This window comes from Marmota marmota, unplaced genomic scaffold, assembly GCF_001458135.2.
Source record: "Marmota marmota marmota unplaced genomic scaffold, marMar, whole genome shotgun sequence".
NCBI lineage: Eukaryota > Metazoa > Chordata > Mammalia > Rodentia > Sciuridae > Marmota > Marmota marmota.
In genome coordinates, this window is record NW_025999977.1 from 41,703,232 (window position 1) to 41,729,715 (window position 26,484).

The window sequence follows — 26,484 nt, forward strand, 5'->3', positions numbered from 1 at the left end:
TGGTGACCGTGGTTTCTTTTTGCTGATCAGAGTTTCAAATTGGCTTTCACATTTCTGATTAGTTCAGAATAAAAGTGAGAGAGTCAAATAAGGCCCTTTGTAATAAATGTTGTTTGTTGTAAAAATAGTTCAAAGCCCAGAATTTCTGGACAGTAGGAGTTCTTCCAGAATCTATCCTCGGCTCAGGGGATTCAGCAGGAAACAAAACAAATCAGGGACAAACCATTTGTTTCCTGAGAAACCTGGGAAGCAGGCAGAATGGACACCTTTGTCCCCCCATTTCCCCCTTTTTGGTACAGGGGTGCTTTACTTCTGTCTTAAATTTTTTTTTTACTTGTAGATGGACACAATACCTTTATTTTTTAATTTTTAAGTGGTGCTGAGGATCAAACTAGTGCCTCACACGTGCAAGTGCTCTGCCACTGAGCCCCAACCCAGACCCCCCCAGCCCCCCCGGCCCTTTTTTAATTTTTGTTTTGAGACAGGGTCTCACTGAGTCGCCCGGCTGGCCTTGAATTTGCCATCCTCCTGCCTCAGCCTCCCAAGTAGCTGGGACGGGAGGTGTGCACCACCGTGCACGATCCTTTCTTAGCGGGGCTGTCTGTGGGATCTTGGGGGGCGGCTCAGATCCAGCCACCTGGCCTCCCACAGGCACATGCCCTCGGACCTCCAGTGGCTTGGGCCTTCCGGGCCCTAAAAAGCTCCCTTTCCAGCTGGTTGCCACCCCTGGGACTTGCTGTAGCACTGCTCCTCTGCTCTGCTTTCCTGAAGAGAACCCCTCAAGGACCTCTGCCCCTCGGGCCCGCCTCTCCCTCCACACTGGACCCCGACAGTGCAGGCCCTTCTACCCTCTGGCTTCCTCCCCTTCCAGACCCTTCTGGGCTGAGCTCCTTAAATCGTTCTCTCCAGCCCTCTCCAGGCCCTCTGTGCTCATTGCCGTGTCATTCTGGTGACAGTGCTCCTGAAGGCCAGCATTATGAGCTCTGGCCCATCTCTGTCCTGACATCATTGTATCAGCCGACTTTGGTTTCTGGTGGCAGCTGTCACCTTTCTTGTTCCCACAGTGCATGGGTGACCGTTCTCCATCTCTTTTAAGAGCATGGCCTTCTCTCCAGCATGACCGTTTCCACCGCTGGGTGCCAAGGCCTGGAGCCTCTGTCACCCTCCCCCTGCCTGTCTTTGGAGGCCCCCCAGGACTTGAGCTGCGATGGTCTGTCTCAGGGACATGCCTTGATGGATGGGGACAGGTAGAGGGGCCAGCGAGACTCTTCCCCTGGGCTTGGTGTCTGCAGTTGGTGGCAGGAGGTTTTCATTCTCATGTCCCTTCATTACCTGAACATTAATGTGGCAAACCACAAGCTATTTTGAAATCACAGGAAATGAAAGTTGAGTGGGAAACCGAGGGCCATTTCAACTGGATCTCCAGGAAACCTGGGCACCCTCCTCTTCTCCCCTGCGGTGCTGTCTCTCTGTCTGGTTGTTACCTGGGAGAGCCCTGAACTCAGCTCCACAGCGTGCAGGGCTCTGGAGCAGCCTGTTGCCCTTCCGCTGGGCCGGGGTCTCTCTCTCCTTCCTCAACATTATTTCTGGTGGTGATTAGTCATGCCAGAGCCTGGCTGAGTCAGAAGGGACTTGTGGGTGGTTTGTGGCCAGAATGGAGCAGTGAGGCAGGACTTTCTAGGTTTATGTCTCTGCCCCAGGAGACTTAGCAAGAGGGCCTGGCCCTGCACAGGTACTGCTGCCAGGGGGGAGGATGACAAAAGGGTCTCGAAAAAAGAGGCAAGATGTGGTCCCCAAGACACTCCCCGGGTGCCTCCCACGTGCAGTTCCAGTGCCATGTGGCCCGGCTCCAAGGCCGGGGTATTGACAGCAGCTATAAAAGTCCTGCATCCTGTACAGTAGCCCCCACTTCAAGTATTGTGTGCATTATAAACAGGCACCACTCAATTTAACTTCTCGTGTGATTTTATACTTTTCAGGAGATTCATTAAATAGGTTACTCATTGACTTTTTGTACTTGCGTAAGATTTTTTTTATATATAAATAAAGCTCCTAATTCAGAAACAAATCCTTTATCAAAGCATGTGTTATGATCTCGTGGTTGAGAAATTGTGATCACAAGAGGGAATAGTGCTTTGCTGAGACAGCGGGGTCCCCTGAAGTCCCCCCAGATACATTTAAGTGTGGCATTCAGGGTGGCATCAGCTTTGCCAGACCGCCAGAGGTGGCGCTCACCCTGTGGGGGCAGGCAGCAGGGCACAGCCCTGGGAGTGTGGCTGTCATGGGGATGGGATAGGAGGAGGCCAGAGCCAGCCCAGATGGGTCTGGAAGGAAGTGCCTCTTAGATTAGCTCTGGCTCACTGGCTGTGTCGTCTGTGCCCACAGGAGGGAGAAGAACAGGAGGAGCCTCGCGGCAAGGAGGAGCGCCAGGAGCCCAGTGCCACGGCCCGGAAGGTGGGGAGGCCTGGCCGGAAGCGGAAGCACCCACCTGTGAGTGTCCTGTCCTATGCATCCCCCAACACACACACACACACACACACACACACGACCTGGGTAGCGGTGATGTACATCCTGCAAGGACCCGCGGATGCTAAGCCCAGCTCCAGAGCTTGCTCACGTTCCCCATTCTTTCAATCCCACAGCCACCCGCACAGTTCCCTATTTAGTATTGAGAACTGGAGGTCCCACAAGGCCAGGGAGCTTGGCTGGTGGGTGTTGGAGCTGGGATTTCAAACAGGCCCCTGACTCCCAGCCTCCCTCTGGAAGAGCAGCAAAGAGTCTGCTGGATTCCCCGGACTGGACTGAGCCCCTGGCCTGGCTGCTCGGGCCCCTCCCTATGATCCACCCTGGGCCTCAGACTCCAACAGGAGGACTCCAAGTGGGACCTGAGGTTGGGCGTCTGTTCAGGGAGAGGAGAGGACCCAGGCTGAGCTCCTCTCTTTGTAAGAGGAGCTCCGGGGCGCTGTTGAAGTCCCGCAGGGGTGGAGGCTGCAAGGCTGCCCTGCAAGCACCAGGCTCCGCTGAGGTATGGGGGAGTGCTGGGGTTGCCAAGATGAAGGGAGCTCGGAGGGCAAGGCTGTGGGCTGGAGGGTCTGCCTCCCTGAGGGCTTAAACTCAGAGGTGGATAATTATTTCCCAGCACCAAAGACAGCTGGTTCCTTTCTTTTAGTCCCTTCCAGCTGAGAATGGTAAACTTGGAGCAAGAAGGTGAGGGGGAGTCAGGGGCTCTGGCTGTGTAACTCAGCCCTTCAAGGAAATGCTCTCAGCGGGGCCGGGAGCCCGGGAGAGCACAGCAGAGTTGGGGAGGTAGGTTCTTAGACGTGGGAGATTTGGGCACCTGCCACGCGATAGAGTGCACCACTACCAATCTGCTCGAGCAGGCAAGAGGGGTAGAATTAAGCACCTGTAAACACTTTAACATTAAACCAACATGGATGTTGTATGGCTTGGAATGAAAAGTTCACATGGCAATGAAAGATAAACTGGGACTTCAAAAGAATTCCCAGTTGCAGCGGGCAATACTGGCCGATTCCTGGGAGGCTGCTGCACACTCTTCTGCCACAGGGCACCTTGAAGGAGAAGGTGGGTGGGTGCGTGGGGAGCCAGACTGGAGTCAGAGTCCGCACCTGGCTCCCCATGGGCCCTGCCTGCCTCCTGAGGCTCAGCTGAGACCTGCAGAGCTAACTTCCTTTTCCCCATCTAGTTGCTGGGGACAAGAACCACCACCTGTATCAAATAAACACCCAGCAACTCTTTGACTCCAATTTGTAAGTCTCTGAAATCAGAGGGAAGGCATCACTGAGAAGGGTCAGAGGACACAGGAAATGGCCCACAAATGGACAACGAGGGGGAAGAAGAGTGGGTTCCAGCACAGGAGAGACACCATCTTTGGAGTCCAGCAGGGTTCAAAGCCGAGCTCCACAGCTCACTACCTGTGACCATGAAGGAGGTCCAAATCTCAGGTTCTTCTGTGAAAAATAGGGGTGATAAGGATGCATTCCTTGTAGACTACAGTGACAATGAAATGGGCTGAAGCACTACCCAGCTGGTGCTCAGCAATGCCAGGCCTGCTCTTGACCAGCCTTTCCTCTTTAAGAGGCCACAGAAATCAGTTTCACAGAAGAAACAGCACTTGAATTTACTGCTTCCCAGCTGCTTAACCTTGAGCAAGTTACTTAACCTCTCTGAGCCGCTTCCTCATTGGTAAAAAAGGGCTGCAAATAATACTTGCCATGTCTGCCTACGGGGGTACTTTGCAAACAGTAAAGCTGCATGCACAAGGCCCCGGGTTCGATCCCAGCACCAAAAACCAAAACAAACAAGCAAACAGTAAAGCTGATTCCAAATACGCTAAGCTGGCAGTGCAATGAGTCCCTGCACCACTGCAGGGACCAGTGTCCACAGACTGGGGTGCAGGCCTTGGAGGGGGACCCAGCTTTAGCCCCTGAGCAGCCGCCATGGGAGGCGATGTGCATCCTGCGAGTCCTGGTGAGATGTGGTCCAGCCATGTCCTAGGTGAGACGTGCAGCTGCCAGGACTCTCAGGAAAGGCCCTGGGCAGGGGCGTTCCTGAGAGGCAGTGGCTGGAGAGGACATCTTGCACACTCGGGAACCGAGGAACCACAGCCAGGGAACACCGGCAGCACCTCTCTCCCTGGGAGCCTGCAGGGGAAATTCCTCCTGCAGCCAGGGGGCAGCCTTTGGCCCCTGTCTGGCCTGCTGGGTCCTGACTAGGGCCTCAGCACACAGCACCTGGGAGGGCAGGTGCTGCTCTGGGCCTCCTCCCCTCCCCAGGAGCGCTGCAGGGGGAGTGTCGCTGGGTCCTGGTGCAGCTGTGGCTCTGAGAATAGCTTTGCCAGGGACCATTACAGTAGCTGATTAGGACTAAGCCCAGAGAGAGCAGGGAGCTCAGCTAGCCCTGATGGGGGACAGCAGGAGGGTCCTTTGTGCAGACTTTGTACTGTCCACGCTGGACAGGGAGGGAAAAGGCATATCACCGGCATCCTCTCCAGCCCCAAGGCTGAGAAGTCTTGGACTGCTCCTCCTTTTGCTCCCAAGGCCTGTCTGTGCCTTCAGCAGGATGCTACTATGGGTGCTACTGTGCTGGCCTTCTAGCTACACTCTCTCCCAAACCAGCTCCACCTGTCCCTGGGGTGCCTAGGACAACATGCTTTCTAGAACCCCCCCACCCATTCCTTCCCCTCACAAGGAACACTTTGCACTTACTGAGCACCTACCACAAGGTAGGGGAGAAACCCAGAAAAAGATTTATCTTNAAAAAAAAGATTTATCTTCCAATCTATTGTGCTAGAAAGAAGAGGCCACACATAGTCATATTAAATATCTTGCCCAGCATATCTCTGTTCACAGGTCCTAGGGACTTTCTTATGGGACAAGATCTGGAATATTCCGTCTGGCATTGCAGCTCATTATTATCTGATCTCTCCTGCCCCACCCCCACCCCCACCCTCACCAGTGCCCAATACCTCCTCTTTGGCCACAGAAACCACATCTTGCTGAACGCGCCTGGCTCACTTCCCCTGCTGCCCCTCCTGTTCTGAGCCTTCCCTGGTCTCAGCCTGCCCCAGAGCCATCACCCGCCCAAGCCTGGCTCAAAAATGAAGCCCCGTTCAGCCACTGTCACCCACTCTGGCCTCTCCCTTCTTGCCCTGTCTGTAAGTTAGTACAAATGAACTGCTGAGGAATCAAAGACAAGTGACAAGTCCAGGGACCGGATGCTGGCAGCAGTGGTCTAGACCTCACGTTGAGAAGTGCTGGTTGGTTACCTGTCTGTACAGAACTCAAGAATGAGTATATAGGAGTTTGGTTTTGGGGGTACGGGGATGAAGTCAGGACCCGTGCAGGCTGGGAAAGCGTCCCACCACTGAGCCAACTGCAGCCCTAGGAGCTTTCTTAGTCAGTTTGATATTGTTGCCACATCCATGTGCCTGACTTTGATTTTACAAAAAGTCTAACTTCTCAGTGGCTAGAGAATTTTTAAAAATCTAAAACCAAAACCTGGCCTTTCACTTCAAAGAATCTGAAAAGCAGGTGGAGAGAGCTTGTCCCTTCTGCTAGTTTTGACCCTTGGTGTCATGCCCTTTGCCTAGTCACCCCCCTGAGGACACAGATCATGAATGAAGGCTTATGGGATCTCCATCATTACCATCCCAACATTCAGATGAAGAGGCTGAGGTTCAGAGAGGATTCAGGACTTGAATTCCATGCCTCCCAACTGCGGGGCTCACGGTGCTCTCTCCTCCTTACCACTACAGCCACTCAGCCTGGCTGACTGGGTTCCCAAAGGGTAAGTTAGTGTACGAATGCAAGGAGGTTAAACAAAAAAAAAAGTGCACAGAACTGTGCATTAACAAGAAAAATATAGGTGATCAGACCACATGCCAGGAAGCCCGTGTTTAAGTGGGGAAGGCTGCAGTGGCCTGAGGACTGAGAGTGGGCCTCCTAACCCCAGGCAGCGCCCGGCTTGCCGGCAGCTCTGGCTGCAGAGCCAGGATGTTGCCGACAACAGGAAACAGGAAGCCAGCTGCAAGGCTGGGCGGGGCTTAGGAAGAGAACTGGCACCTGGGCCAGGGACTGCAGGCTGGCCAGTGCCCATGAAGAGGAGGAGGGGACTGCATGTGTCAGTGTGGGCAGGAAGGGGCATCTTCTTATCCACCAGCGCCCGAGATGTTGCAGGGTGACAAGTGAAGCTGTCAGAGGCCGGATCCTGCCTGGTCACAAGCCCAGACAGCACTTCAAAACCTTTTGTCCTTCATAGGTGGTTCCAGCTGGAGCATATGAGGGACAGTTTCTGCCCTTGCCCACAGACCCTGGGGAGCGACCTGCCTTGTTCACTAGCTGTATGCGTTTTGTCATTGAAGATTTATACCCACCAACTTCCTCTAGGGTTATTTTTGCTTGGAGGGAGCATTCTGAGGTCACCTCTTGCTAAGAATAGCCCAGAAAGGGCAGGAGGGGACTGGGAGCTGGCGCTGAGCTCAGCCGAGCTGGGGTTCCTTACTCCACCTCCCACCCTCTAGCACACCAGGAGGAGGGGAGTCTGCCAGGGCAAAACTGCCCCCTGTCAGGACAGAAGACTCAGATGCCAACTGCTGGAGGCTTGGGAACCCGTGAGCTCCCACTTAGGTCAGCTCAGCAGTTCCACTCAACTTTTAAGAGTCTATAGTACGGGCTTGGTCTGTGGCACACTCCTGTAATCCCAGCAGCTCAGGAGGCTGAGGCAGGAGGATCTCAAGTTCAAGGCCAGTTTGGGCAACTTAGTGAGAACTTGGCTCGAAATAAAAAGAGCTGGGGATGTGGCTCATTGGTTAAGCACCCATGGATTCAATCCCTGGTACAGGAAAAAAAAAAAAAGTTTATAGTATGGGCAAATTTTCTAATAGGACCTTTTAATTCTTCTCCAGGTTAACACAGAGCTCAAATCCCCTTCTTTCCAGAATTGCTCCTGCACTAACCTGTTCAATTGTGACTTTTTAACTTGGAACCCCTTGTTTTTAGGCCCCAAACTTCTTAAGACAGTTTCTCTCGTTGCAGCAGGGTCAGTTCACTGCTGCCTTCTCTCCTGTCTTCTCACCTTGTGGAAGGTGTGAAGAAACTGTAGCTCATGAGGGTCAAGACTTTGCACTCTTCCCTGCAGATTCCCCAGCCTGAGCAGTCAAGTCTACCCCCACCACTGGGATCCAGTACCAAGGGCCTTAAAAGAGGGTGGTGGGCTGTAATCCCAGTGATTTAGGAGGTTGAGGCAAGAGGATCACAAGTTCAAGGCCAGTCTGGGCAACTTAGTGAGAATTTGGCTCAAAATAAGAAGGGCTTGGGATGGGGCTGGGCTTGTGGCTCAGCGGTAGAGTGCTCCCCTAGCATGGGCGAGGCCCTGGGTTCCATCTTCAGCACCACATAAAAATAAATAAGTAAAATAAAGGTATTGTGTCCAACTACAACTAAAAAATAAATGTTTTTTTTTTTTTTTAAGGGCTTGGGATGTAGCTCAGAGGTTTAAAAAAAAAAAAAAAAGAGTGTGGCAGTTAAGGGGGGAAGTGACAGACACTTGCTGTGACCTTGCTGAGCAAGGTGTGAGGAAGGAGTGCATGTGGCCTGGTGCATTGTGGGGAGGCCAGAGGCAGGCACTGAGAGCTGACGGGCCTGGCCGTGCGGGTGCGCTGGGGGTTATTTTTTTAACACTGTGTCCGGTCCAGGTTAGAAAAGGAGTTAGCCGGCAGCCTGAGTTTCACTCTTCTTATTCTTTCAGAAGCGCGTGTATATCAGGAAGGTTAGGAGGGGCTGTGAAGCCATGTGGGGGTGTCTGGGGAGGCTGACTCTGGCATCCAGGAGCCCAGTGGAGCTCATGCAGCCAGAGCATAGAAGAGAGGGTGGGGGACCCCCAAAACAACCCCAGGGTCTCAAGGGAGTGGCAGTGGAGGTTCAGATTAGCAAGGCCTGTGCTGCTGGCCACTGGGAGTGAGGAGAGGAAGGAAGGGAAGGCGATGCCACAGGCCCCAGTGATGGCACCACAGGATCGGTGCCAGGGCTGTTGTCAGACACTGAGGCTCCTAAAAGGGAGCAGCTGGAGGCCACCCTGGCTAGCTGCTCATACGGGGGCATTCCAGTGAGTTCTCAGAACCAACATTTTGCTTTTCAAAAAATCCCTCTATCCACTTGCGTCCCTCCCTGACTCCTTCCCCAGCGTCACATGCTCTTAGGCCACCTCCAGTAAGCCCTTCGTACCCACAGGTTTTGGCCTCGTGTCCTCTTAGAAGCCAGTGGCACCTGCATCTCCTGCTGCTGCGCAGGCCCTGACTGACCAGTGTCAACCCCAGTTCCCTGTCCTCCTCCCATCTGGAAAGCTCCTGCACTTGGGCTCTCCACCTCAGGAAGGACCTAAGTGATCTGGGAAAGCCCCAGAGAAGGGCAGCTAAAGTGACCCAGGGAAGGCGAGGCTGCCAAGAGAGTAGGGCTCTCCAGTCTGCAGGCACAGAGGCTGAGCAAGTGGGGATGAGATCTGGCTAGGAAGCCCTGTCAGGTGGGGCAGGACCATCACAGCCCTTGACACTTCAGAAGAAAGTACCATTCGCCGGGGTGGGTTCCCTTCTTACCAAGTTGGTCGCCTCCAGGATGGTAGCGGTATAGAGACTGACTATGGTGGATCTCTTGTACATGTGAGCTCTCCAGCTCACCCCGAAACCCTTTGAGGCTGACTTCAAAGAGCACAGCCAGGCCCACATTCAGGTGGACAGGTGTCCCTGCTGGAGATGGAACCCAGTGGGCTGAGTCACTCACATGCCACTCACTGGGCAGTTTGTTCTCGCAGCCATTTGCCATAGCTAGGGGCAGCCTGGCCAGGGCTTCCCAAGCCCTGGAGCTCCGGCCCTGATACTCACAGGTGGAGAGATCTCTGGGGAGGAGGAGGCAGCTCCCAGCAGAAGTGGTAAGAAGGACCAGGTGGGGCCGAGTTGCCCTGGCTGGTGCCAGAGTTTCCAGAGTAGCCGTCTTTGGCAACTGGTCCTGCTGTTCCCTTACCCCTCTGGTGGCCCTTTAAGCTGCTCCACTGGGAAAAAAGGAAAGTGGAGGAGTCAGAGTCCTAGTTCCCAAGTGTTGGAGCCTTGCTGCACTGACTCCGGGAGTAGCAAAGCAGGTGAGCCTCTGGAACCTCTCTTGGGGGCAGGGCGGAGGTTCTTTCTGGCTCCCCCTGCTGCCACAGGCCACTTCCAGCTGCAAGATCTCTGGGGGAGGGCTGCCAGGGGAACGGGCTGCAGGCAGGATGGGGGGCAGTGCTGGCCCTGGGTCAGTGCTTCAGGGGCGGGGCTGCCCGGCTTACTTGGACATGTGGCTGTTTCCTGAAACTGGAGTCAACCTGGAAAAATCCAGGCTGGGTGGGGGCTGCTGGGGCTGGGGCAGCTCAGGAGTGGAGGGAGCAAGGGGCAGCAGTGCGCGAGGGGGGGCTTGAGGGTGGGGTTCTGTTTCCTTGCTCCTCGGCCTTCACTTGAGCATCCTGCCTGCCAGCAGGGTCGGGTGTGTGTTGTTGGCCAGGCCGGGTGAGCGCCGTGTGTGTCTGTGCACGATTGTGTGTCAAGAGCCCATAGCTGGCCAGATGCCAGGGTTCCCGGATGGCTGAACCCTGCCAACGCCTTAAAGGCACAATAGCCGTCCTGGAGAAGGTGGGAGGGGATCCTGGTGGCTCTCGGTGGTCCTGTGTGTGTGACAGCTGCCCAGCCTCCCCACCTCCGGCACTGGTCCTCAGTCGCTTGGGCCCCAGCTCCCTTGTCCCTTGCCTCTTGTGTGCCTGGCTTTTAGGTTTTGCGTGCAAACAGTAAACTAGAATAAAGACGGTCTCAATATCATTCCCCCATTAGGATTGTGAGCACTCTGCCCTACCTTGGGACACATGGCCGCACCTGGAGAAACAGAGGTCAGGAGTTCAGGCGTCTGGCCAGCAGGAGTGGAGGAGGGGCAGCGCAGGGCATTGGTCTGGGTCTGGCTGGGTTCCCTCAGAAGCTCCTTCCTGCCTCGCCCTGCTTTTCCTCCAGACAGAGGCTATCTTCTGGGGCACATCAGGGCTTGCTTTCCTTCTTGGAACCCTTGCGATTTGCTTGGGCTTTTCCTACGACACAGCCCAGGGGCTTCAAAAGCCTGTCTTGGTCATCAGAGGAGGTGTGCGCTCCGAGGCGAGCCCTGGAGACTTTCTCCTCAGAAAAGTGAGGAAAACACTGGCTGCCTCAGGGTCATCGTGATCATTAACTTTATTAATTTTATAAGCATAGGGACGCCAGGTCCTGTGCTGGATGCTGGAGAGCTATAGGTGGAGAGAAATAAAAAAGATAAATAAGGCAAAGCTCTCGGTCTAGCAGGACACATACGGTAAACAAATAATTAGGTGCAGCGTGATGAGCAGTGTAATGAGATCGGGTGAGAAAGCGCTTTGCAAACAAGCGTGGCGTGCTGTGGGCTGGGGACAGGAGTGCCTGCTGCGTGGACTTCACCCCCTCCTTCAGGGGAAGCTGGGACCAGCAGCTGTTCACACTTGCCAGCTACATGGTGGGGGCTTTGGGAACCGAGGATGTAGGTAAGGCTGGGGCTGCCAGGACAGGAGGCCCAGCACAAGCCCCCAGTGATGGGAGAGATTGAAATGTTCCTTAGAGGACAGAAGGTAGAGTGGTGGTCACTAAGGAAGGGGAGAACTTGGCGGGGGTTGCTGTTTAATGGGTGCAGAATTTCTGCTCCAGATGACAAAATCATTTTGGAGATGATAGATGGTAGTGAGGGTTGTACAATAATGGGAAAGAACTTCATGTATACTTGGAAATGGTTAAAACGATAAATTTTGTGTATACTTGGCAGTCCCCAGTCATTTCCCCTAGCCTCAGCTCAGGATTTTTCAAAGACACTTTGACACTGGGGTTAATCCTTTGTCAAAAAGGCTGTCCTACACCTGTAGGATGCAGAGCAGCACCCTGGCCTCCTACTCACTAGATGCCAGCAGCCACTTAATAATAAAAAATATCTCCAGTCAAGTGCAGTGGCACATGCCTGTAATCCCAGTGGCTCAGAAGGCTGAGGCAGGAGGATCACAACTTGGAGGCCAGCTTAACAAGGCCCTAAACAACTTAGTGAGACCCTGCATCAAAATAAAAAATAAGAAGGCCTGGGGATGTGGCTCAGTGGTAAAGTGTCACTGGGTTCAATCCCCAGTACTCCTTTCCCCCCTGCCAAAATGTCTCCAGACATTACTAGATATCCTGGGGTGGAGGTGGCAAAGTCACCCCCAGTTGAGAACCATCAGCCTGGTGTATTGGAATGAGCTGTTCACAGGACAGGCCTGAGGAGGAGCTGGTGGGCAACAGGGAACAGGAGGCAGTTGTCCAGTAGGGGTGGGGCTTGCCTGGCAGGAAGACAAAGACCAGCGAACTCTGAGGGACCTTGGAGGTGCTGGGCAGTGTTTGAATACCCAAAACGAGGCACGCCTGGTGGGGGAGGCAGGCACTGGACAACAGGACCAGCTTCACTCAGATCTGGGATACTAGTGTCATGACCTGCAGTGGTCCCTGAACAGTGGACACTGCCACTGTTCCCATTCTGAAGCCATCATCTGCAACTGCTGTGGGTGCCATCTGAGATGACATTCTCAGGGGTGTGCTGTGTCTCCTTCTAGGGCACTGTCAAAATAAAAGCAAACAGTAGCTCCATGGCAGAGCACTAGCCAAGCAGGGGCAAGGCCCTGGGTTCAGTCCCCAGGACGGCAAGGATGGCGGCTGGCGGATGGAGCAAACAATTCCAGCTCTTCCATCTGGCATGGTAATGGGGCTGAAGCTCCCTCCAAGATCATGAGCAGGGTGTTCACACTTTTAACCTTGTCTTTGCCATCAATGAGTCAGTTGTGAATATTTATTGAGCACCTGCCAGATGCCCTGCTCCACACTAAATCTGGCTGGATTAAGCAGAGGCACTGAGCTCCAGGAGTCCACAAACTAGAAGGGTGGGGAAGAGAAGAAGAGAGGTGGGAACAGCCAGGCAGGCACGGAGGTGGCTGCAGAAGAGTCCAGGCCTCAGGCTTCTCACCTGAGTAAGCACCCAGCTCCTACCCAGACTTGGAAAACTGCTTCAGGCCATGTGTTCTCACCTCCTTCCTTTCCCTCAGTGGTTTCCTCTGTTGGATTTGCCCTGCCCAGTTAGACTGGGCTCCAAAGAGCCTCAGTGAGGGGCCACATAAAGCCCACGGTTTTTTTTGTTTTTTCTTCAATACTGGGGATTGAACCCAGGACCTCACTGAGCTACTTCCCCAGCCCTTTTTAAGTTTTTATTTTGAGACAGACCTCACTAAGTTGCAGAGGCTGCTCTTGAACTTGGGATCCTCCTGCCTCCAGCCTCCAGAGTAGCTGGGATTACAGGTTGTCACTCATTGGAGCAGCCCAGGGCATTCTTGATGGGTTCCAGAACACATCCGGTTGACCAGGCAGGAACCAGCAACTTGCCCTAATCTGAAAGCTCTGGCTGACTCAGGACTCATCAAACCCAGAGACGGTGGACTGAAGGATGGGACCTTGTGGACCAGTGGGACGAGGTGGAGGGGCCAGCTGCTGAGCTATATCTAGGCCTGAAGCTGTGCAGAGTCCCTCTCTCCTCATGTGCCCAGTGTGCCAGCTTCAGACTGGGGTTCTCCTGGCAAGGCAGAGGCAGTGCCTACTCAGTGTCCCTGAATGACCCAGCAGGTCGGGCCCGGGCTAGGTCTCAGAGCTGGCACTCCTGGGTCCCTATGCTATGTGGCTGTCAGTCAATAGGAAGTGAGTCCCAGGGTAAGAGGAGGTCTTGTGATCCCAAAGCAGGAAGTGACAGTGGAGTGGCCTCCAGCAGTTCTGTGGGGCAGCAGGTGGCTAAAGGAAAAGAAGACACAGTCACAGTGAGAGATTGGCTCTGACCAGGAGGGACCCACAGCCACTGCCCTGTAGTGCTGTGTTGGGGACCTTGTGGTGCCTGGCATAGCTGGACCACAGAAGGTGGCTACTGGGGCAGCAGTGTGTGCCCCTTTCCTGGCTGTGTGGGCAGTATGACTTCCTCACTCATGTGACTGAGCTTGCAGGGTGACAGAATTTACACTAGGGAGGTGCATTCTAGACTGGAGTTGAGAGACAGGCTGGGTCCTGGGCAGGGAGGGACACAGGATGTCATGCTGCCTAGGCCGTGGACAGGGGTCTGCATGCTCTGCTGTCACTCTATGTCTGGCTGCCCTGCTCTGCTGGCCCGGCCCCTGCCGAGCCCCGAGGAGCCTTCTCTCCCACCAGGTGCTTGCTCTTCTGCTTGCTGCAGCCTCCTGGGCTTGCAGCAGCACAGCTTCCTGGGGGCTTCTCTCTTCCCAGAGGCAGGTCTGCCCCAGCTCTCTGAGCAGCTTAGGAAAGAGCTCACCTAGGGAGCCGGGCCAGGGGAGGAGCAGACCTGGGAGGACCCTGGTTTTGCTATTTTTTTTCCAGGCCCTGGCCCCTATTTGCCACCTCTGAGACTTCCTCACCAGATAGCAGTGGGCTCAGAGGCTAAGTCCTAGACCTGCACTGCAGAAGCTGCCATGCAGGGGAGGGGCTGGAGTCACTGCTCTCCTCAAGGCAAGACGACCTTCTCAAGGGAACTTGGCCATTCTCCTCGCACTTAGACAGGCATGCCCTTAACCCTGCCAGTCCACTCCTGGGATTCTGCCCTCAGACACAAACACATTTAAGGAGCCGCAAGTGCCAGGGTGTTCACTGTAGCAGAAAGCAAATGGGCCCAAGTGTCCACCCGGTACACAAATCCTGGAGCGCCCATTAAACAGGAGGCAGATCCATAAGCACTGTGTGGAGAAATGCCCACTGTTTATTAAGGGAAAAGTGAGTTGCAAAACATTACAAGTCGCACCTTTGATAAAAACATGATTCTGAATCTGGATACACTGTGAATATGTATGGTTAAACGTGTGACTTACACACGACCGTAAAAAGTCTAAAAAGGATGCTTGCCCAACTCTTAGTAATGGTTCACCTTGTAGGGAGTGATTGGGGCATGGGGAGTTATATTAGGAGGTTGCTTAACCTCATTCATTTTTGTGCAGTTTGAATTTTTTTTTTAAAGAGAGAGAGAGGAGAGAGAGAATTTTTTTAATATTTATTTTTCAGTTTTCGGTGGACACAACATCTTTATTTTTTTTATTTTATGTGGTGCTGAGGATCGAACCCAGCGCCCCCGCATGCCAGGCAAGCGCGTTTCCGCTTGAGCCACATCCCTAGCCCCGAAATTTAATAATATATGTCTTTTTATTACTAATTTTTCTCAGTTGATACATAAAAATTATACACATTATGGGTACAGTGGTGCTTGCCTAAAATCTCAGCAACTTTGGAGGCTGAGGTGGGAGGATCACAAATGCAAGGCCAGCCTTGGAAACTAAATGAGGACCTTTCTCAAAATTAAAAATAAAGTCAGGTGTGGTGGCACACGCCTGTAATCCCAACAACTCAAAGGCTGAGGCAGAAGGATTGCAATCTCAAGGTCAGCCTCAGCAATTTAGCGAGACCCTGTTTCAAAAAATAAAAAAGGCTGGGGATGTAACTCAGTGACAGAGCACCTCTGAGTTTAATCCCTAGTATTGCAATTAATTAATTAAAGTAAAATAATACAAAATAAAAAGGGCTGAGGATATAACTCTGTGGTAGAGAACCCCTGAGTCCAGAAAGAAAGTTATACATATTAATGGGGTACCATGTGATATCGCGATAAATGTATATATTATGTTTAAATCAGGTTAAACATACTTCTGTCCTTAAACATTTATCATTTCTTTATGCTAAAAACATACAAAATTCTTTCTTCTTTTTGACACATACGGTACCATATCTATCATCACGCTACTGTGCAACTGCACACCATAGCTTCTTACTTCTAACTATAAATTAGTTCCCTTCCATCAACCTATCCCCAGCCAAGTCCCCATCCATGGCCCAGGACTCAGGACTATAATGGGGGGGGGGAGACTTAAACAAAACTCCCATTGGTTGAGCCTAGTCATCTCACCTCACAGGTGAGGAAACCAATGCACCTGCTGAGGGCAGTGCCTTCCTGGAGGCTTGCTGAGCCCATTCTGCCCCTGGCCTTCTACTTCCTGGCCCCAGGCATCCTGTAATGGAGGGCAGCTGAGTACAACCTGATGCTCAGGAGGGTGGCAGAGCAGTGAGTGCAGGGACCCTGGCCTTTTTCTGCCCCAAGCTGACCACTAGCATTCTTCCCAAGATGTCCTGACCTCTTCCCTTCAGATGGCCGAGGACAGAGCATGCATGCACAGAGCACAAAGGACACTGGCTTTTCTGCACTTGTTCTGTCTTTACAAATTAAGTGACTTTAAAGAAGTCATAAAATTCTCCCAGAGTCTTGGGCTCCTCACCCGCTTCCCAGGAAGACTGAGAGGCTGTAATGGGGCGTGCGAGGGCCATTAGGATGACTCCATACTTGGTTTCTATTAGCTGGAACCTGAGCAAACTCAGTCCTCAGGTTTCATGGGATGAAGCATTGCATTGCCTTTTGAGGGGGCAGTGAGACTCCCATGCTCAGGAGTGGCTGCTGCAAAGGCTGCAGATTGCTTGCTGGGGCCTTGGCTCTCCCAGAACCCATGGGGGCCTAATCTGAGGGGCAGAGAGCTGTACTGGGCTTTGGCCCAGGAAATGCTTCTTTGAGAGGCCTCCTTTGACTCTCAAGCTTTGAGACACCAGGAGGAAAGCTGTGGATGCTCTCACCACAGAAGTCAGGCCAGCCTGGGGTTCCCAGAACTGATCTGGAGGCACTGGAATCTTCTAGGGAAGGGTCCTGGTTTGATGACAAATAACATGAAAATGCTATTTGTTTTGAAAAGGGACTGCAGAGAAGGCTTGGAAGCCCTAGGAACCTTAGTGAATTGGGGTCCACAGGGGTGCCAGCAGGACCAGGCTGGCCAACCTGCTTTGCATCTTACCCTCTATCTCACACTGGAGTCCACAGACCCCTTAATGTGGGGGTCAGGCCACAGACCCTCTGATGTCGAAAGCAAACAATGTGTCTGCTTGTCAGTTCTTGGACAGAGGGTGCATAACTTCCACCAGAATGTCAGAGAGTCTGTGACCCAAAAGAGGCCAAGGTCCTGGCCTAACCCTTCCCTGTGCATCTTCCTTTGTTTCCAGGTGGAAAGCAGTGACACACCCAAGGACTCTGCGGCCACTTCCAAGTCCCTGTCCATGGCCCAGGACTCCGGCCCTGCAGAGTTGTTACCCAATGGGGACTTGGAGAAGCGGAGTGAGCCCCAGCCTGAGGAAGGGAGCCCCGCTGGTGGACAGAAGGGCGGGGCCCCAGCCGAGGGAGAGGGTGCAGCTGAGTCCCCGCCTGAAGCCTCCAGAGCAGTGGAGAATGGCTGCTGTGCACCCAAGGAGGGCCGGGGAGCCTCTGCAGAAGAGGGTGAGTCTGTTCTGGGCCCACTGATCCCCTGAGGGCCAAGACCAGTTCCCTGGCAGATAGGTCCCGGCAGGATGGGCCAGGGTGGGAGATGGGGCTCTGCTTGCCAAGCTGTGGCCTGCAGACTGCTGGCTGAATGCAGCGGCCACACATGGCTTATTTGGCCCACACAGTGCTTTAAACATTTAAAAAATTAGTTACCAGTATTTAAAAATCAAGAAACTTCACATAAAAATCTGGAGTTTTGGCTTTTCATGGGAAGGAAAAAAAAAAAAAGCTAGATTTGGCATCAGTGGGTTTGCACAATGCCAAGGGTGGCTAGACGAGAATAATGGGCATCCCCCTTCCTGCTCGGTTGGCCAGGTGCCTCAGTTTCCCTTAGCCCCCACCTGGCCTGCTTACTCTTCCACATGACTGGCAGTTCTTGGGGACTGCCATGTGTGTGTGTATCTGCCCTGACCTGAGAATGTGAGTGCAACAGATAGCCTATTTGCCTCCCCCAGCACAGAGCTCCTGATCCCCACCCCGACACTACCACAGTCTGGTTGATTCCATTGGAAAATTGGTTGTGGCAATGGGGTGTGGGAGAGGGCGGGGTGGGGGAGGGGTGGCTCTGTGCACTGCCCAGCCAGCCTAGGCTTCTTCATCTGGGGACTTTCTGGCCTCGTCCTGGATTTCTGGAATGTTGCCCACTTTTCTCTTTCAGGTTAAGCCAGAGATTTCAGGGCCAACCGAGCTGTAAACAAGTTAGTAATGAGGACAACTAGCATTTGTGTGGGGCTTCACAGCTTACACTGCACTTCCTCAGACATTATCACATTTGCTCCTCCCAGGGCCCTGCCAGGTTGTTTTGCATATGTGCATTTTAATTTCAAAAAGTCTTCCTTCCAAGTGTGTCTGATGGAATGAGTAAATTGATTAATTGGCTTAACTTACTTTGCATGCATCCAAACCTAATATTTATGCAGAATGGAGAACATTTCCAGAAAAGAGATTTCCAAACTTATTTTAAAATATCTTTCATTTGCTATTCAACAAATATTTATGATGCTCCACTGTGTGCAAGGCACTTTCTGAGGCACTTTGCGTTTGTTGTTTTATTTACTACTCCAAACAGTTTCATTCAAGAGGTATTATTATCCCCATCCTAAGGGGGAAAATTGTGGCTGATAAAGTGCCTTGTTCGTGGCCCCCACGCCTGAGAGTGGCAGAGCCAGGATTTGCCGACTCTTGCTCTTCTGCTTCCCATTCTCTGCTGTTCTGGAATGGGGCTTGTCATAGGTCGTTCCCACACTGCCCAGGCCTCCCAACGTCTATCTCATACTTTGTGGGAGGGTTGGGGGAGCCTGGGGAGAGTGAAAAGGAGGGAAGGGAGAGAGACACCCTTTCTCCGGTTCTCAGTGCAGAGGTGCAGGAGGAGACAGCCAGCAGCCCTTCCCAAGCAGATGTGGTGGCTCCACTTCTAGGTCACTGGGATCACACCAGGATGGGCAGCATGCTGCTGCCCAGGGCTGGGCCAGCCCCTCCTGCCAGCGATGAGATAGAGCTCCAAGGCTGCTCTTTGGGGTCTCCCTGTTGGCATTTCTAGTTCTTCTCTGGAGCTCCTTCAGTCAGCCAACAGGTGTTCATTAAACTGTTTAGAATGTACCAGGACCTGTGCTGGTCAGGGAAGCTATCATGAACAAAAGCCTGGTTCTTGTCCCCAAGGATATCACAGTGGGCCAAGGGACTACACCCTTTAAAATGTGTGGAAAGTAATGCTGTAAGGGTAAGGAAACCTGGTGCCCTGAGGAGCTATGACAAAGGAATCTAAACTGGCCCAGGTTGTCCTGTCTAAGCTGAAGGATGAGCTAGAGTCTAACGGGCGAGGGCTGAGAGTCAGAGTGAGTACATCCCTGTTCCCAGGTGCACTCCCAGGTGGGAAGGAGCAGGGCACCCCAGGATCTGACAGAAGCCACCAATCTGGAGTGGACAGAGCCAGGGGAAAGAGTAAGAGGCAGTGGGCAGCAGATGTCAGACTAGGCAGGCCTCTCAAGAGTGACCCAAGAGGCTCTGCAGTTTGAAAAGATCACTTTGCTGCCTGGACCCCCAGTGGAGGGAAGTGTCTGGGAAGGAGGTTAGGAGGCAGCTGCAGGCATTGAAGGGAAGCTGTTTGGCTCTGATGAGAGGGGGAGGAGGTGATGAAAGCCAGTAATGTCAGAGGTAAGGGAATATTAAGGACTATTCCTTATTCCTAGGCTGGGGCTTTCAGACATGGAGGATTTCATCAGAATCTTAATGCTAGAATGGATGGTGGCACAAGTGCTGGACATCTCCACCTCCAAAATTTGACCTTGGGGCACTTCTGAGTGGCTTCAGCTATCCAGGAAGTGGAAATGTTGGTAGGGATCAGAGCCATGGCATCCCCAGAGGCCACTGCAGAGCAGCCAGAATGCTGAGATTGGTGAGGCATTACCGAGAGGGGTAGGAAGTGGCCTCCTGGAGGCTCTGCCAGGGGGCAGTGGGTGTGCAGGCCTCCCCTGGTCCAGCAGTCAGATGACCCAGAGCACACTCAGCTGGTAGGTTCAGATGAGGAAGGAGATTAAGGCCCCAGGGAGGAAGTGACTCAGCCATGGTCTCCTTTCAGTTCCCCTCGTTCCAGGAGTCCCACCCATCTCTCCTGGTACCCCTTTTATTAGTTCCTATACAGCAAAAAACGGAAGACTTTAGGCAGTATTCCAGCAGATCCCGAGAGCAAGGATCATGGATCCTGAGAGTAAGGCCAGGAGAAAGAATCGGGAAGAGGTGAAATGATGAGATGAGCAATGAGGTCAAGAGCCTGCCACCCGCAGGCCCTGTGACTGTACCTGCACTCCTGGCATTGATGCCACAGAGGATCCTAATGACAAGGGAACATTCTGTCCATCACCAAGCTGATGTTGATGTGCTTTGCTACCTTACTATTCAGTGTTCCACAACCAGCAGTGTCAGCATTGCTTAGGGAGCTAAAATGAAGGATCTCATGCTCTACCTCAGACCTACTAAAGCAGGCTCTACATCTGAAGAGATCCTCAGATCTATGCATAGTAAAGTCTGAGAAGCCCTGATTTTTTTTCTTTGCAGTATTGGGGATAGAACCCAGGGCCTCATGCATGCTAGGCAAACACTCTACCACTGAGCTGTATCCCCATCCCTTTTTAAATTTTTATTTTATTTTGAGCCAGGGTCACTAAGTTGCCCAGGCTGGTTGACTTGCAATCCTCCTGCCTCAGCCTCTGAGTAGCTGGGATTACAGGCATGTGCCAGCACCCTATTCTTATATTGTATTTTTGTGAGCATGTTGGAAGATTCTTATTATCCACATTTTACAGATGGGGGACTAAGGGGTTCAGAAAGGTTAAAATACCCAAGATTACGTAACTATAAAAGGACCAGATTAGGGTCAGCACAAAGCTTCTCTCTGGTCAGACAGAGCATGGGGCCCAATACTGGCCTAGTGACTGCTCTGAGTAAACCTGGGCTCAGCCCTGTCATGGGGATTTGGGTTCATTTCAAAGAGAACTTAGGGTGACCAGGCTGAGCATAGCCTCAGAAACCACAGGTAAGTATTAGAAGCCCCTGGCCTCCCCTGCTCCCAGGACCTGAGATGCCCAGTGGTGGGGGGGGGGTCATGTTCCAGTCTGCCAGGGCCACCCTGGAAGGCGCACAGCCACCTGCCCTGCCTGGGACCCTGGGACTAGGCCAGGAGCAGATGGGCTGCAGAGGGAGCGCTGGGAGAGCAGCCGACTGCCTGCCTCATCACAAGTGCCGCATTCTGAGGCAGCCCGGTGGTTGTTTGCTGGGCCAGGCTGGAAAGTGTCTGTGTGTGTGTGTGTGAGAGAGAGAGAGAGAGAGAGCCGAGAGAGCAAGCGCTCGCTGAGAGAGCGAGGGAGAGAGGGAGAGTGAGAGAGGAGAGGGAGGGAGAGGCATGCGGGGAGATCAGTCAAGTGGGCATGCGCAGTCTGTCAGGGAGAAAATTCCAGAAAGAAGCCAGTTGGAAACTGCATAAGGAAAAGTTATTCTGTTTGGGGGAACTTGTGGACTGGAAATCAGGAAGGGGGTACCTCAAGAAATAAAATTAGTGGTTCATTGGAAAGGGAACCCTGAAATCTGACCACAGCTCTGGCTGTAAGTCGCTCCACTTCCCAGGCCTCAGTTTCTTATTTCTTCATTTAAAAATTTAGGGGTTGGACTCAAACATCTCTACAATTCATTTCAGCCCTGATTTTCTTCCATTCTGATGAATAAATGTTTCTCCGTAAATGTAATCGCAAGCCATGGAGGGTCCCAGGTAGGAAATGTTTAGGGCCAAAGGGAGGCTGGGAGAGAATGCAGCTGAGGGCCTCGACTTCTGGGTCCCAGGGCCAGAGCGGGGGTCCCCACTACCAGCCCCCAGCCGCAGGGCTGACACGGTGACTGCGGTTGCGGCTCCACCTGGAGCCCGGTGGCTGGGCTGCTGCCGATCTAGAGCAGGCGCCCCCTGCTGGCAGCCCAGGGCCTGGCCGGCAGAGCGCGGAGGTCCGAGGGGGGCGGGGCCTTAGCCGGAGAGGAGGGGGCCCTGGGCTGGCGGAAGGGGAACCCCGCAAAAAGTTAGGGGGCTGGTTGTGGTGGGAGCCAGGACGTAAAGGAGGCAGGGAGGAAGAGACAGAGATGTGACGGATGAGACATACCTTAAAAGGCCGGTCACGTACACAGCGCCGCGAGTGCGCGCTCGCCCACCCACACACGTGCCGTGACAGACGCGGCTCTCCTCCCCCGCGCCGCCTCCACGCGCGCCGAGTGACAGGCGCCGCCGGGCCGCGGGCCCACGGGGCGGCAGGGTGGGCTGGCCCTTCCTGCCTCCCCCAGCTGTCACCCAGAAGAGAGCCTCTGGGGACAGACATGGCTGTCCTGGGCTCCGTGGGGCAGGTGCAGGGTGAGAGGGAGGGAAGCACCCCCGGGCTGAGGATCCAGAGCCTTAAACGCTGCGGGCTTCCGCTCCAGAGCCGGGGGATGAAGCAGGGGCTGTTTTTTCCGTTTTGGGCCCTTTGTCTCCTTCCACCACCACCCCACGCCCCCGGCCCGACAGCCTGTTTTAGTGACCTTCCTGCTTTGGCCCCAGCTCAACAGTCTCTTGGCTTTAGAGGAAGGAGTTCAGGGGCCCGGGCAACAGGGGGGCTCCCTCCCGGCCCCACTTCCCGCAGGAAGCTAGGGAAGGCTGTCACCCAAACCCACAGCCAGACCCCCTAAAACTGCCTGCTGTGCTGACCCTGAAAGGGCCTCTGAGGGGCGAGGACCATGGCAGAAGTGCAGGCGGCTGCCCTCTTCTGTGGCCTGGAGGGGCCCTGAAGAAGGGAGGATCCTTCTAAAGACAGGGGTGAAGGGGGCTTCTGCTCCCCCTGCCAGATGTCCCTTCAAAGAACTGGAATCAAGGCCCAGAACAGCCAGGGGTAGAGGAGCAGGGAGATGCTGCGTGCCAGGGAATGTCTTAGGGAAGGGGAACAACATTCACAGATTGAACACCTACTATATACCAAGCTGGGCTCTAGGCTCGAGTTTCACTAAATTAATCATGTTAGAATGGTCAGAAGGTTATCCACTTTTTTTTTCAGTAAAACCGGTCAGGAGAGGTTAGGGAGGTCACACTGGGAAAGTTGGAATCTAAAACCAAGAGTTGTAGATTACAAACTGAGCTCAGGGAACCCAGAATGGGAGGCAATGAAGACACAGGTAGATATTAATAACAGCACCACCATAGCTAGAACTCAGGGAGATCTTGGAAATCATCTCCAGCATCATTATACTCCAGATGAGGAGACTGAGAATCACAGACACAAGTTGCTTCACCAGGTCACACATCCTCCTACCCGCAGGCACCTCTTCCTACTCTACACATAGAAGCAGACTCTCCCTTGCAGGGCCTCAGAAGGCAACCAGTCTGGGGCCCTCTCTACCTTCCTGTTCCCTGCTCTGGAAGGGAACTCTGTTGAATGTGAGCTGCACAGTGGAGATATTTTTAGGCCCCTTCTGTGTACCTGAGGCAGAATCAGTGGGCCAGAAATCACAGACCCAGCTTTTGTCTTTTATTTCTCGGTTCTGGGTAGTGAATGCAGGGGCTCATGCTAGTCTAGCACTTCACCATGAGCTACATTCCCAACTCTTTTTATTTTAAGACAGGGTCCCACTAAGTTACCTAAGTTGGCCTCAAATGTGAGAGATCCTCCTGCCTCAGCCTCCCAAGTAGCTACAGACATGTGCCACTACACCTGGCAATTTCTATTATTTCTGTATACTTTGTCCTTGAACTGGCCCCAGTTCTCTCTCTGTGCTCTTGGCCTTCCTCTGAGTCTGTGTGGCCAACATGGTTAACACCTGAATGACCAAATGCTATTCTCTGTGGCAGGCAGTGACCCCGGCTCTAGGTGCAACCTCTGAGCTACCCCTGTAATTCTGCCGACAGTCCCCTTGTTCTTCCCTTTCCACAGGCAAAGAACAGAAGGAGACCAACATCGAATCCATGAAAATGGAGGCAAGTGTTTTCCTCACCCCCAGGGGCTCTGTGGATCCTGATTCTAGAAGAAAGCCACCGCTCTGAGCGACTGTAGCGAGTGTGTGTGAGGGGATCCTGAGAGTGGGCCCCTGCTCTTTCTTTGACATCCCCCTGTGAGGAGGAGAGGAAATGGGGGTGGCAGCTGGAGGTTCCCCAGACATGCAGCCAGCACATCCTCCCCCTGTGGAGGAGCACTCTCCCTGTGGCCTTGTCTCTATGCCCCCACCTCCCACATCCCTCACTCTCTGGCCCAGACGGGGCTTGCCCGGCACTCCCTGGTTGCCCCCTCTGGCCAGCAGCCAGAATTCTCATATTCTGTTTGAGGTGAGTGCCCCCTCAGTTCCTCTTCCAGGAGGGGCCCACAGGGGCAACAGTGCCCACCTTAATGCCTGTCTGTCTCTCTGCCGTCTCTCTGTCCTAGGGCTCCCGGGGCCGGCTGCGGGGTGGCTTGGGCTGGGAGTCCAGCCTCCGCCAGCGGCCCATGCCGCGGCTCACCTTCCAGGCTGGGGACCCCTACTACATCAGCAAGCGCAAGCGGGACGAGTGGCTGGCACGCTGGAAAAGGGAGGTGAGGTGCCTTCTGGCCTGAGCCCCCACCTGTCCCATGTACCTGTCCCCACCCTCTGGTCAAGCCTCCTTCCTCCTCAAGTTACCCCTAGAATTTCCAGGGAACTACTTGATCTCTAGGTAGTGACTGATTCATTTGTTCTTTGGACTAATGGTTATTAAGCACTTATGGTATACCAGGCAGTGTACTAGGCTGTGTGTGCGTATATGGTTTCTGCCTTCATGGAGTTGACATTCTGATGGGGGGGACGAGGAAACAAACAAGGGGCTCAAACAAGATAACAGAGGCCTGCTCTAGGTGGGGTGACCCCAGAGGAGGTTGCTTTTCACTTCAGCTCTAAAGGAACTGAAGAGTTGGGTCTGTGGGAAATGGGGTGGGGGAGAATGTTCTGGACAGAGGAAATGGTACAAACGAGGAGGTGCTGGCTTTTTGGCAAACTGTTTGCCCAGAGGTGAGCAAGTGGGAAAATGGGGCCAGATGAGACTGGAGAGGAGCAGGCTCCAGTCATCCAGGCCTTGCAGATCCCAGCAAAAGCTGATGACTGACTGAACTGGGGAGTCATAGAAGAAACCTGTGCAGAGGAGTGAGTCGATGTGGATTCAAGTGGCAGCACTGGAGACAGAGGACAGACAGCTTTAGGTTGTTTTTTGGAACAGAATCAGTAGGGCTTGTTGACAGAAGGGAGGAATGGGGAACAGACCCGCAAGGCCACCTCTGGGGTCTGGCCCACAGACATGGCTGTGGTTAGGCCAGTTACTCTGGTAGGAGCACTAGAGGAGGAAGAGGTGTTGGCAGGTGGGATTTAGGGGTTCAGCATGAGTTGCGAGGTGCCTGAAAGCTGGGCTTAGGAAAGTACAGGCTGCAGGTATCAAGGTGGAGTCAAAAGAAACCTGGCATTTTAATCCATAGGAACCAAGGAGCTCACCTAGCAGAGAGGAGAGAAAGCGCAAGAATCCTGTCCAGGAACAGCAACCTCTGTGGGCCATGCAGAGAGGGGGAGGCGCCCAGGCAGAGGCCTGAGGGAGGGCTAGTGGTGAAGAGCAGGAAGGCCTGTGTCAGAAAACAGAGGGCTCCTGGGGGAGTGGCTGGCCGCCCTGTGACACTCAGCTCCTGGAGACTTGCCCACGAATGGGAAAGCCTAAGGGAGCTTGTCTAAGAGCAGCTTCTGTGGGGGAAGGTAGGAGGGTGTGGGGAGCGCACGAGGGCTTCAACCAGGAGAGCAGGTGAGGAAGTGGAGACCGGAAGACCAAGGAGGGAAGTCAGCCCGCCAAGCATAATTTGTTGCGTGGTTGTCTCCTGTGTTTGATGAGAAGAGAAAGTACAAAAAGAAAGGGCTGTGGGGTTGCTGAGAGGAAACTGCCACCACGTGGGGCATTTCACCTTAGCTCTCCATCATCTTGACCCCAGGCCATTTGCCATTGTGTGAGAGTTGGCTCTGGAGAAAGTTCCAAACAATGGGAGGGGGGGGCCTGGCTCCTCAATTGTTCCCAATTCCTTTGGGATTCAGGAAGGCAGGAATTACTCCCCTGAAGGAGCCTGGGAAAAGGGCAGCAGCCTGCACCAGGTGGAGGAGAGGAGAGCCACCTAGCCCTGAGCGGCTTTGGGATGGGGATTCAGGAAGTAGACTCTCTTCCTCAGCTCTGGCTTCGCTCCTGGGACCCTGGGACTCAAACACAGGGGCTTTGGTTCTTGACCCATTTTATGCATTTTTTTTTTTTCTGTTCTCACTAAGCCCTGAGGCAGGAAATGTAGAGATTATGACTTTTAGACTTGGAAGAGCTTCTCAAACTGGGCTCCCTCAGTTACAATAATGAAAAGGGTTTTCTCAGCTCACAGGAATAAGGATAAATATATATATTTAAATTATAAGTTTTCTACTAAAAGTTAACACTTTTTTTCTTTTTCTTTCCTTTTTTATTAAGAACATTTGCTGGGCTGGGCACGGTGGCCTACACCTGTGATCCCAGTGTCTCAGGAAACTGAGGCAGAAGGATCACAAGTTCAAGGCCTCTGCAATTTAGCAAGGCCCAGTTTCAAAATTGAAAAGGGATGGGATGTAGCTCGGCAGTAGAGTGCCCCTGAGTTCCATTCCCAGTACCACCAAAAAATAAATAGGTTTTGAAATAATAAATTTTTAAAAGCTTTACCACTATAGCTTAGTGGTAGAGCATCCCTGGGTTCAATTCCCAGTAACACCCCCCAAAAAAATTATTTTTCTAGTAAATCTGCTAAATTTTAGTATCAAAATAGATACTAAAATTTAGCAGATTTAACACCCCAACCAATAAAGGTGACAATGAACTTTAATCAAAAGTTTTACAAGTTCTTTAATTAGTTAATTGATTGATTGATTAATTTTGTGGTGCTGTGTATTGAATCCAGGGCTTCATGCTTCACTCTACCACTGAGCTACATCCCCA

General features: G+C 53.1%; 1 protein-coding gene across 1 annotated transcript in view; it reads left to right on the forward strand.

Moving 5' to 3' along the window:
- The first annotated feature begins 2,377 nt into the window (after positions 1–2,377).
- The window catches only part of LOC125617235 (DNA (cytosine-5)-methyltransferase 3A-like), a 39,245-nt gene continuing 15,138 nt past the window's right edge, over positions 2,378–26,484 (forward strand). The window contains exons 1-4 of the mRNA XM_048804721.1: positions 2,378–2,490; positions 16,682–16,952; positions 23,432–23,475; positions 23,918–24,064. Of these exons, the coding sequence (XP_048660678.1) occupies positions 16,736–16,952; positions 23,432–23,475; positions 23,918–24,064 (408 nt within the window). The 5' untranslated portion in view covers positions 2,378–2,490; positions 16,682–16,735. The remainder of the gene's footprint in view (positions 2,491–16,681; positions 16,953–23,431; positions 23,476–23,917; positions 24,065–26,484) is intronic.